We start from the raw sequence: 12471 nt of genomic DNA, 5'->3' as shown, positions 1-12471 counted from the left end.
GGAAGGATTTGGAACGTTGCCAAAAGCTCTACAACGTTCTGACTAGTTCTAGAAGCTTCATAAAAGATCTGGAAGGTCTTGAAAAGTTGCAAAAGGCTCTAATATGATCTGACAAGTTCTAGAAGCTTCTGCAAAGGTCTAGAAAGTTTGGAAATATTGTCAAAGGCTCTAGAACGTTCAGAATAGTTCTAGAAGCTTCATCAAAGATCTGGAGGATTTTGGTATGTTGCATGAGACTCTAAAATATTTTGACAAGTTCTAGAAGCTGCATCAAAGACCTTGAAAAGCTTTGAAATTTTGCAGAAAGCTCTAGAATGTTCTGACTAGTTTTAGAAGCTTTTACAAAGGTTTGGAAACGATGCGAAAAGCTCTAAAACGCTCCATGAAGCTACAGAAGCTTCTTCAAACATCTGGAGGGTTTTGAAATGTTGCAGAAGATTTTAAATAAGTTTAAATAAGTTGCAGAAGGCTCTGTAATGTTCCGACAAGTTCTAGAAGGTTCATCAAAGACTTTGAAAAGCCTTAAAATTTTGCAGAAAGCTCTAGAACGTTCCGTCAAGCTACAGAAGCTTTTTCAAAGATTTAGAGGATTTTGAAATGTTGCAGAAAGCTCTAGAATGTTGTGACAAGTTCTAGAAGCTTCTGCCAAGGTCTGGAATGGTAGGGAACGTTGCCAAAGGCTCTAGAAGGTTCTGACTAGTTCTAGAAGCTTTATCAAATGTCTGGAAGGTTTTGGAGCGTTGCCAAAAGCTCTGAAACATTCTGACAAGTTCTAGAAGCTTCTGCAAAGACCCGAAAAGTTTGAAAACGTTGCCAAAGGCTCTAGAACGTTCTGACAAGTTCTAGAAGCTTCTCCAAAGGTCCGGAAGGTTTTGCAATTTTGCAGAAAGCTCTAAAATGTTCTGACAAGTTCTAGAAGCTTCTGCAAAGGTTTGGAAAGTTTGGAAATATTGTCAAAGGCTCCAGAACGTTCTGATTAGTTCTAGAAGCTTCATCAAAGATCAGGAGGGTTTTGGTATGTTGCAGGAGGCTCTAAAATGTTTTGACAAGTTCTAGAAGCTTCATCAAACACCTTGAAAAGCTTTGAAATTTTGCAGAAAGTTCTAGAACGTTCTGACTAGTTTTAGAAAGCTTCTACAAAGGTTTGGAAACGATGCGAAAAGCTCTAAAGCTACAGAAGCTTCTTCAAACATCTGGAGGGTTTTGAAATGTTGCAGAAGATTTTAAAATGTTCTGACAAGTTTTAGAAGCTTTCACAAAGGTCTGGAAGGTTTTGGAACGTTGCCAAAAGCTCTAAATACGTTCTGAATAGTTCTAGAAGCTTCTGCAAAGATCTAGAAAGTTTAGAAATATTGTCAAAGGCTCCAGAACGTTCTGATTAGTTCTAGAATCTTCATCAAAGATCAGGAGGGTTTTGATAAGTTGCAGAAGGCTCTCAAATGTTCTGAAAAGTTCTAGAAGCTTCATCAAAGACCTTGAAAAGCTTTGAAATTTTGCAGAAAGCTCTAGAACGTTCCGTCAAGCTACAGAAGCTTTTTCAAAGATTTGGAGGGCTTTGAAATTTTGCAGAAAGCTCTAGAATGTTCTGACAAGTTCTAGAAGCTTCTGCAAAGGTCCGGAGAGTTTGAAAACGTTGCCAAAGGCTCTAGAACGTCCTGTCCAGTTCTAGAAGCTTTATCAAAGGTCTAGGAGGTTTTGGAACGTTGCCAAAAGCTCTAAAACGTTCTGAATAGTTCTAGAAGCTTCATCAAAGATCAGGAGGGTTTTGGTGTATTGCAGGAGGCTCTAAAATGTTTTGACCAGTTCTAGAAGCTTCTGCAAAGGTCTGGATAGTTTGAAAACGTTGCCAAAGGCTTTAGAATGTTCTGACTAGTTCTAGAAGCTTTTGCAAAGGTCTGGAAGGTTTTGGCACGTTGCCAAAAGCTCTAAAACCTTCTGACTAATTCCAGAAGCTTCATAAAAGTTCTGGAAGGTCTTGAAAAGTTGGCATAAGGCTCTAATATGATCTGACAAGTTCTAGAAGCTTCTGCACAGCTCTAGAAAGTTTAGAGATATTGTCAAAGGCTCTAGAACGTTCTGATTAGTTCTAGAAGCTTCATCAAAGATCTGGAGGATTTTGGTGTGTTGCAGAAGGCTCTAGAATGTTCTGACTAGTTCTAGAAGCTTCTGCAAAGGTCTGGAATATTTGGAAACGATGCCAAAAGCTCTAAAACGTTCTGACTAATTCTAGAAGCTTCATAAAAGTTCTGGAAGGTCTTGAAAAGTTGGCATAAGGCTCTAATATGATCTGACAAGTTCTAGAAGCTTCTGCAACGGTCCGGAAAGTTTGAAAACGTTGCCAAAGGCTCTAGAACGTCCTGACCAGTTCTAGAAGTTGTATTAAAGGTCTGAAAGGTTTTGGAACGTTGCAGCAGGCTCTAAAATATTCTGACAAGTTCTAGAAGCTTCTGCACAGCTCTAGAAAGTTTAGAAATATTGTCAAAGGCTCTAAAACGTTCTGATTAGTTCTAGAAGCTTCATCAAAGATCTGGAGGTTTTGGTTTGTTGCATGAGGCTCTAAAATGTTTTTACAAGTTTTAGAAGCTTCTGCAAAGATCTGGACTGGTAGGGAACGTTGCCAAAGGCTCCATAATGTTCTGATTAGTTCTAAAAGCTTCAATAAAGATCTGGAAGATTTTGCAATGTTTCAGAAAGCTCTAGAATGTTCTGACTAGTTCTAGAAGCTTTTGCAAAGGTCTAGAATGTTTGGAAACATTGCCAAAGGCTCTAGAACGTTCTGACTAGTTCTAGAAGCTTCATCAAAAATCTGGAAGGTTTTGAAATGTTGCAGAAGGCTCTAGAATGTTCTGACAAGTACTAGAAACTTGTGCAGTAAAATGTTGCGTTACCATTAAAAAAGAAAAAAATAGGTGTCAAATATTTTTCTGCGTACTTCTAATTGCCGCCGCAAAAAAATTGGTAAACCAAACATTTCGTTGCGTTTTTGAAGATTAATTTGAACCCTCTGAAAACTTACCTCTAATGGTGGCCGCTTTTAAAAATTGAAGGGACGATTCAAAGGACATTTGCTGCAAAGGAGACGCGCTATTCTCCATTCCTCTTCTACTTAGTGGCAAGAACGAACCGGTTGAAGTCATGTAATCTGCGATTAGCGACAAATGCCTTGGATCCACTTTGATTCCGTACACGTTAAACACGTCTTTGACCTGGAAATTAAAGTCAATTAGCCCAAAACTATAGCTTCAAGAGCTGCAAGTTTTATATAACTTTGTTTTGGTGCATTAACATTTTTAGAAACTGCTAAATTTAGGGAGATTTATGAACACTTTAATTTTATTAATTAAATTTTACATTTTTTTAAAAATTTAGTCCTCCAGAAAGTTAAAATATGCGGGTTATTGCAAAAACTAAAATTAAACACTTCCCACCATTTTTGTTTTTACCAGTTTTAGTCTATTATATGCAAAATGTATAGAAAATGCAATTTTAAAATTTAAGATCTCCACTCTGGTGGTCATTTTTAGAACTTGAAAATATTTTCCAGCAATTCTTCATGGCCAATTTACCCCGTAATTTTTTTTACCCCCAAAAGTATACCGTTTGTCGTATTTTTCTTGTTTTTAATTTTTTAAGGTCAAACGGTGTCTGATACCAAAAAACTGTATAGAAGGTAAAAGATGCTCTCCATCGAGGTGGATTTGTGATAAAAATTTCAGGCCTCTAACCTGAAACCTTCCTGAGATATTGAGCAAAAACTGCAAAGAACGAAAGTCAACTTTGACGCCCTCTAGCGGCTAAACGGGGCGACTTAGCCGTGTCCGCTCTACGTCACGTGATAGCCCCATTCATTAGCTTTCTTTTGTTATACGGTTGTTTTATACAGGGTGTTTCAAACAAGCGAGTTATGGACGATTTTCTGGTAAAGTGCACGGAAATTTAGTCTAAATTAGGAATTTTTTGGGCCTACTATACTAACGGCGACCATTCTGGATTTTGCTCAAAGTGACTTTTTTAACTAATTTCAACCTGGGGAACACAAATCTAACGTCTATTTTGCTCTAACCGACACCGTTTCGCAGATCACCTTGAAATTATGTCAATTTTGACACTTTTTAGGGCGTGGCACCCTTGCAAAAAGACATTTTGACAAATGACACCTTACGTCATTTTTGTACTATTAACCTGAAGGTATTTAGGCAGTTAAAGTTCATTTTGAAAAAAAAAATTCTGAAAAAAATCAGAAGGAATCAATCACCCTTAAAATTTCTTGGTAATTCTTGTTTTTAATTTTTCAAGGTCAAACGGTGCATGATACCAAAAAACTGTATAGAAGGTAAAAGTTGCATCCCATCGAGGTGGATTTGTGATAAAAATTTCAGACCTCTAACCTGAAACCTTCCCGAGATATTGAGCAAAAACTGCAAAAAACGAAAGTCAACTATGACGTCCTCTAGCGGCTAAACAAGGCAACTTAACCGTGCCCGCTCAACGTCACGTGATAGCCCCATTCATTAGCTTTCTTTTGTTATACGGTGGTTTTATACAGGGTGTTTCAAGTAAGCGAGTTATGGACGATTTTCTGGTAAAGTACACGGAAATTTAGTCTAAATTAGAGATTTTTTGGGCCTACTATACTAACGGCGACCATTCTGGATTTTGCTCAAAGTGACTTTTTTAACTAATTTCAACCTGGGGAACACAAATTTAACGTCCATTTTGCTCTAACTGGCACCGTTTCGAAGATGACCTTGAAATTATGTCAATTTTGACACTTTTTAGGGCGTGGCACCCTTGCAAAAAGACATTTTGACAAATGACACTTTACGTCATTTTTGTACTATTAACCTGAAGGTATTTAGGCAGTTGAGGTTAATTTTGAAAATAAAAAAATTTCTGAAAAAAATCAGAAGGTATCACCCTTGAAAATTCTTGACAATTCCAGTTTTTAATTTTTTTAAGGTCAAACGGTGTATGATATCAAAACTGTATAGAAGGTAAAAGTTGCACCCCAGCGAGGTGGATTTGTGATAAAAATTTCAGACCTCTAACCTGAAACCTTCCCGAGATATTGAGCAAAAACTGCAAAAAACGAAAGTCAACTATGACGTCCTCTAGCGGCTAAACGGGGCAACTTAACCGTGCCCGCTCAACGTCACGTGATAGCCCCATTCATTAGCTTTCTTTTGTTATATGGTGGTTTTATACAGAGTGTTTCAAACAAGCGAGTTATGGACGATTTTCTGGTAAAGTGCACGGAAATTCTCGCTTTCGGTGTGGATGGTCAAAGTAAGGCTGTTAGAGGAAAAACAATTGAATATCGATACATTTTACATCAAGTAGGCCTAGAATTTGGTGTAAATTCTAAAAATCAAATAAAAAATTGGTCATCCCATTTGAAAAATTATAAGTTTGGTTTGTTGCTCAAATTTGGGACACCCTGTATGCTGATGATGATTATCTAGGAATTAAGTTGACAGTTACAGGGTGGTTCAATATACCAATTTGTAGCCCTTGAAATTCTCTTTCGACCACCCTCTATAGTGTTTTTCCTTAAAATGACAAATAACTGAGTTATTTACTGTTAATACTGAGTTGTTTGCTGTAAAGTTTGTATTTGACAGTTTTCACTTTGTCAGCCCATAACTCTGTTATTTTGACAGTTACAGGGTAGTTCAATATACCAATTTGTAGCCCTTGAAATTCCCTTTTGACCACCCTGTATAGCGTTTTTACCTAAAATGACAAATAACTGAGTTATTTACTGTTAAAACTGAGTTGTTTGCTGTAAAGTTTGAATTTGACAGTTTTTACTTTGACAGCCCATAACTCTGTTATTGTGACAGTTACAGGCGAGGGGTAAACCGCTGGGGCATTATGGTGTACAAATTTTAGGAATTAATGAGCATTACTGGAGGAACATTGGTATTTTGAAAACATCTGGTAAATTCAAATTTAAACATAAATAAAGTTTGGTAATTTCAATGAAGTCCATTGGAATACTATGAAAAATTATGAATTTTGTAATTTTACTTTAAAAAAGTTTCACGTTCTCTAGTGTCAAAACCGTACCCCTAACCCATCAACTTTTATACGTCAATAGAAAGCTTATTTCATTGGCTATACATTGATATATAAAAGTATATACAAAGTGTGGCAAATAAGCTAGTTATTGACGATTGAACGAAAGAATGCACAAAAAAATTGGTCAATTTTGACACCCTCTAGCGGCCGAACTGTCTAATCTATCTATTCAAATTGGGAGGCTGTTAGAAAGCTCATTTCATTGGCTATCCATTGACGTATAAAATACTACTAAAATGGTGCAAATAAACGAGTTTTGAAGATTGAACACAAGGATGCACGAAAAAAGGCATAAAAAAATAGTCAACTTTGACGTTCTCTAGCGGCGAAACCGTCTAACCTCTCAATCCATGTGGGAAACTTTTCAGAAAGATCTTTCTATTGGCTCTCCATTGACGTATAAAACTCTAGCAAAAATATTGCAATTAAGAGGGTTTTTGAATATTAAACACCAAAAATATTGGTCAAAGTTGACGCCCTCTAGTGGCCAAACTGTACCACTAACCAACCGACTTTTCTACATAAATGGAAAGCTCATTTCATTGGCTATCCATCGACATATAAAAGTAAATACAAAGTGTTACAAATATGCGTGTTATTTACGGTTTACACTGTCCCAGAAACACTTTTTGACTGGTTAGGGCTTATTTGACCCTGTAAAATTAAGAAAACACGGTTACATGAGGAACTAGGTCTTCTACGATGTAATGCATAGAAATGTCTTGAAAAACCGATTTAGCAAATGACAATTTTCGTAAGGGTCTAATTTGCCTGAAAAGTCACCACTATTCCAATGGGCTTTGTGTTATGTTGGCCACTTAGTGCAAGCGAAAATCGACTTTAATGATTTTTTTCTACAGTTTTGCTGCGGATCTAAATTTGACACTCACTGTGCTAGGTTTGTGCCAAATATCAAGGCCGATTTAAAAAAAATCCCTCAAAGAAGTTAGAGTGGTTACAGTCAAGAAAAACGTTTAGTTAGCTTTGGAGCCCTCTGACGGCCAAACGAAGCACCCTATTAATACAAACGGCCATATTTTTGGAAAGCCCATTATATTTTCTATCCATCGACATATAAAAGTCTATACAAAGTGGTGCAAATAACCGAGTTGTGTGATAATAAAGACAGTTTTGATTGAATTTGATAGCTACTACTTTAACCTTCAATAACTCGAGGGTGGTTCAATGGATCAATTTAAAGAATACATTTTTCAAATAAGTGACCTAATACAAACTTACCTTAATTTTGAACAGAGAACGTGCTTTTTTAGGACTGATGTCTTGAGCTCTTTTTTTGACCATCCTGTATAATATATTTTATCGTTTCTCTTCACCCACTCTGAGAACAAACCTTGTATAACACGACAAAACACAAAAACCAAGAAAAACAAGTTTCTTGATATGCATAAATTAAAATTATTGTTTTGGAGACTGAAAATAATAAATTTCACATAAAACGGTAAATATCTGAGAAACGGATACAGAAAAGTGTATGACATTAATACACGAAACATGTCTACACCATTTACACATGTAGTTCAGAAAATATCACTTGGATTTTAAAAATATAAGTTGAATTTCAGAATCTATAACTTGTATTTCATTATCGTAAATTTGGTTTTAGAAAACGTAAGTTGTATTTCAGATTCGTCACTTGTATTTCAGAAAAGGTCACTTGTATTTTAGAACACGTTATTTCAATTTCAGATTTTTTTGTGTTTCTATGTGGTTATTAGTTTATTGTTTTTTTTTTTAATATCACTTTAAGCAAAAAAACCCGCCCATCGAGAGTATTAATTTATATAAAATATACAGGGTGTCCCATAACTGTATGACAATCTCTCGGGGGCATGCAGGGGAGGTCAAAATAATACGATTTGTTCATATAATTTTTTTTTAAAGTCACTCTTAAGGGAAATATTGAGCCCCACAGAACTGCCTTCCAATTAACGTTTTTGGCCGTAACTTTTGAAACACTTTGTATATTGTAATGATTATTGGGTTTAATGTTTTATCGAAAGAGACTTTCTATTTGACATGAAAACCAGGTATCTCGTCTTCGAAAGGCAGGAACTAACTGGACCTAAGACTCAATTTGCTTAAACTTTGACAGCTGTCATTATTTTCAGCTGCAAACGCCATTAATGGATACTCTTGACATTTTTATCGAAAAATTGTACTCTTCCTTTATTTCGATTAAATGAACGGTTTTCGAGATAAATCGATTTTTCATTGAACTGCTTAAACCACAATGTTATTAAAAATATTCGTTAAACTATTTACTTTTTTTGCTCAACTTTAATTTTCCAAATTACAAATGACCACGTCTAAAATCCAACTGCTCTTTTCTATAATACAAGTGACTAATCTGAAATACAAATTGCAATTTCGAAAATCAAAGTTATTATTCTAAAATTGAAAGTACCTTTTCTGAAATACAAGTGATATTTTTTAAATCCATCTTATGGTTTCTAAAATTCAGCTGACGCTTTCTAAACTACATGTGTAAATGGTGTAGGATTTGAGGTAGAATCCAAAAATGCAATAATATACAAGGTGTCTCATTTAAACTAAGCAACAGTTGGTATCTACTTCGGGTTAAATCGTTGCACGCATATTTTCTTATTAAAAAAGGTTTTTTAGACTCTCCAGTCGTCGTAATTTAGAAAATTAGTGGGTAGGTTAGGTTAGTTATTGGGAATTACTGGGCATTACAAGGAATTAGTGAGCATTATTGGCATATTAGGAATTAGTGTACAAAATTGTACTCATCAGCGGTTTACCCCTCGGTTACAGGGTGATTCCAAAGTTGGTGCTTTCCTTTCACCTGCGAATAGGGCTTCAAAAAATAAGTTTTTTTTTTACTTTTCTTCAAAACTTACAGGGGTATTATTTTTTATTTCTAAAAATACACTTCTACAGCAACTTTTTATCTAGAATCCAGTGTAAATAATGCTTACACTACTGGATTATAAGCAAAAAGTTGCTGTAGAAATGTGTTTTTAGAAATAAAAAATAATGCACCTGGAAGACGCTAGACATTTTTGAAGAAAAATACTAGTTCTGAGAAACACCTCATATCTGTCAAATGGTGACAGATATTAACCAACGGTTTTTGCCATTAAGTTTTCTATCAAATTTGAGCTTCACAGACTGACATCAGTATTCTCCTATCTTTATTAATAAGAGTACGTCCAATTTCTCCCACCCTGTACAGTGACCGATTAAATGTCAAAAACTATAAAACACACACAAAAATACTGAACTGATGAGTTTTACAGCATCATGTTTTGGTTGAGCAAACTTTGTCTGTAACAGTAATTAGACAGTCATGTAAAATGACAACTGTAGAAACAGCAAGCAATTCCTCAGGATTCCACGACATGATCTTCACTTATTTCATCATAAATAATTTGATCGTATAAAGAATTAAGGTCACCGAGAAGAAATACATTTACAGATATGAATAATTAATTTTTTTATTCCAATTGATGAGGTTATTTGCACTGGATATCCCAATAGCTTTCCTAGTAAAAAGTTATAATTCCAGCTACTAAGTAATAATTACCAGAGAGACCATCATGAAACAAACACATAGAGTACAATGTCCTGTCCTCAATCATTTTTTCAATATCACAATTGTAGCATCCCCTACACAAAAGATTAAAATCAATACGGCATCGCCGTTTTCGAATTTCCTGCGGGAACCAAAGATTTATCTCCGGAACATGAATGGCCTGATGGCCTACTTAACACAGCTAAAGTGATTTGGGTGCTTCCGGGTTAGACAATAAATATTTGGCTTTCACCGTAATTTTGAGAATGAATTTATTGTTTAAATCAACTCCTGAGAAAATTATTAACACATTTCAGGAGCAAGCAATGGAAACAATTTATAATTAAATCACAACTTTTTGCCTTAAATAGGGAGAGCAAATTTAGCTTCCATTTGAGAAGTTAAATCGCTCAGCCAAATTACCGCTTATTCCAGGGAATTACACACAATTATTTTGGTTTTATACGCAATATTATTTACCCTTTTTCAGGCCCGATTTTACTAAATTTTACCGTCATTTTAAATTTTATTGAATTGAGATTGAAATAAGCATAAATAATGTGATAATTAAGTCTTAAATAGCTTATGTTGGCCGGAAACTTTTAATTATTTTACCAGAAAATATCGACACTCGGGAGAGGCAATTTGCATTTCATTATTTTAGTGCCCGCCCAACTTGGCTAAAGAGTTCTCTAAATTTTCTAATTTAATTTGCCTAAATAGCTGAAATTCAATTTTTCTTTCCGGGGCCGTAACTAATTTGACCGTCTTTTGGTGCATTTCATAAATTACACCATTGTCTTAACCCAGGCAGCTCGACGGAAAGAAATATTAACTTTTTTAATAACGCCATTGTTTTAATCTCGAACAGTCCCTTTTTATTAATCCTAAAGCTGATTACTTATATTTAAAAACCTGTCCAAAGTTCTAACTTATTTTGTTGGAATTTGGCAGAAAATTAAATTGATTATTGCCTATTACTAGGCGATAGAACTGTACTGAATTTTTTAATGTTTTTGTAGGTTAGTAGATAGGAAATTTAATGATGATTTTAAAATTGTGCATAAAAATGTGATTTGGCTACTACAAGTAGGTTTCTTAGACGATTTTGTCGCAAGCTGTCCATTAAACCGTCATTTTTACAGTTTAGTTTTTGACAGCGCTTTCCTCCCAGATTGTACCAAACTTAAATATTGTTTTTAAGTTACCGGATAGGAAATGTAATGAAGATTCCAAAAATGTGCTTAAAAATGCGATTCGGTCACTAGAAGTGCAATTTTCAGATGATTTTGTCGCTGACTGTGGTTTATCTGTGATTTCTACGAATAAAATTTTGACAGCGCTCTCTTTGACTGTACTGAATTTTTAAGTGTTTTTTTTATGCTAGTGGATAAAGAATTTAAAGCGGATTCCAAAAATGTGATACAATCACTTCAAGTAGGTTTGGATAGATACAGGAGATTTTGTCGCAGACTGTGGTTTATCCGTCATTTTTACAGTTCAAACTTTGACAGCGTTGTCCTCTTTGACTGTACTTAATTTGTCAGATTTTTTTAGATTATTGAATACGAAATTTATTGCGAATTCGAAGAATGTATTTAAAAATGTGATAAGGTCACACAATAATTGTGATTAAAATTTATTGTGTGTATATTCAAATAAATCGTCACATTGAGACTAATACAACCATATGATTAGTTAATTAAAGAAGTTGTCGGTTGTGCGTGATATAGTGAAAATTCCTGTAGACAATGGAATTCCATTGTCAGTGAAACGATTTTTACTCCGTGGATAGATAAACAAATAAACAAATCAAAGTGCCGAAAGTAAATAATTGTAAATAATGGCGGCGGCAACGCCGGCCATCGATTCTATGGATGAAAGTAATCCAAACTTAGGTTGTTTTAATTGTAAAACCGTTTTTGAAGATCCTAAATCAACCATAAGATGTACAGTATGCGGAAACTATTTCCACGGAAAATGTGAGGATGTAAACTTGCGTGGCTTTCATATGAGAAAAGCTACATGGAGGTGTAAAACATGTGCTGAAAGTTTGGGTGAAGTAACTAGACCAGAGAGGTCTAGAAAGAGAAGTCGAGTAGAGGAAGGGTATGTTGATCAAGATACTGTTAGTTTCATAAATACAACTTTGGAGACCTTGGTAAATAACACCAATGTTTTAATGGAAAAAATGGACTTGCTTATCGAAGAAAATCGTTGCCTCAAGATGGAAATAGCATGTCTTAGAGATTTGAACACTCAGGTACCTAGAAATGATGACTTACAATTGACCTACTCGGCTGTCGCAAAAAAATCGAACAACAACGTACTTATTGTAAAACAAAAAGGAACCCAAAAGGAAATCAAAGAAGTGAAACAAGATATACGGCAGAGAGTTGATCCAACGGATATGGGAGTAGGAGTGACTATGGGACGGGTGACAAAACAAGGAGGTGTTATTATAAATTGTAGTGGTAGTAGGGAAATAGCAAGCGTTCAGACTGAGATTCAAGATAAACTTGGAGGCAGTTACGATGTGGAGAGGCCTAAATCTCTGCAGCACCGTGTCAGGATTGTCGGAATAGATGAATGTGAGTACGATAGGAATGATAGTGATATATTAGTTAAGATAGCTAAACAAAACGAATTAAATATCAATGATAATTGTTCAAAAATGGATATAATTCGTAAAACTAAAATTGTTAGGAAAAAATTTAGTATAATCATAGAACTAGATCAAAATACCTATAATGTGATAATTAAAAAAGGAAAAATTAGTATAGGTTGGAGTCGATGTCCAATATATGATGAATATGGTATTATTAGATGCTTTA

The 12471-nt window shown here is 35.0% G+C and overlaps 1 protein-coding gene across 2 annotated transcripts in view; it reads right to left on the bottom strand.

Moving 5' to 3' along the window:
- The window catches only part of Polr1A (RNA polymerase I subunit RpI1), a 94143-nt gene that overhangs the window by 25285 nt on the left and 56387 nt on the right, over positions 1-12471 (bottom strand). For both annotated transcript variants that reach the window (XM_081975749.1, XM_081975750.1), the window contains exon 26: positions 3017-3206. In XM_081975749.1, coding sequence (XP_081831875.1) covers positions 3017-3206 — 190 coding nt within the window. The remainder of the gene's footprint in view (positions 1-3016; positions 3207-12471) is intronic.

The sequence above is a fragment of the Ips typographus genome, linkage group LG3, assembly GCF_016097725.1.
Source record: "Ips typographus isolate SLU linkage group LG3, UJ_Ityp_2.0, whole genome shotgun sequence".
NCBI classification, from domain to species: domain Eukaryota; kingdom Metazoa; phylum Arthropoda; class Insecta; order Coleoptera; family Curculionidae; genus Ips; species Ips typographus.
Note: the sequence above shows the minus strand (reverse complement) of the source record. Positions and strands in the feature narration are given on the sequence as shown.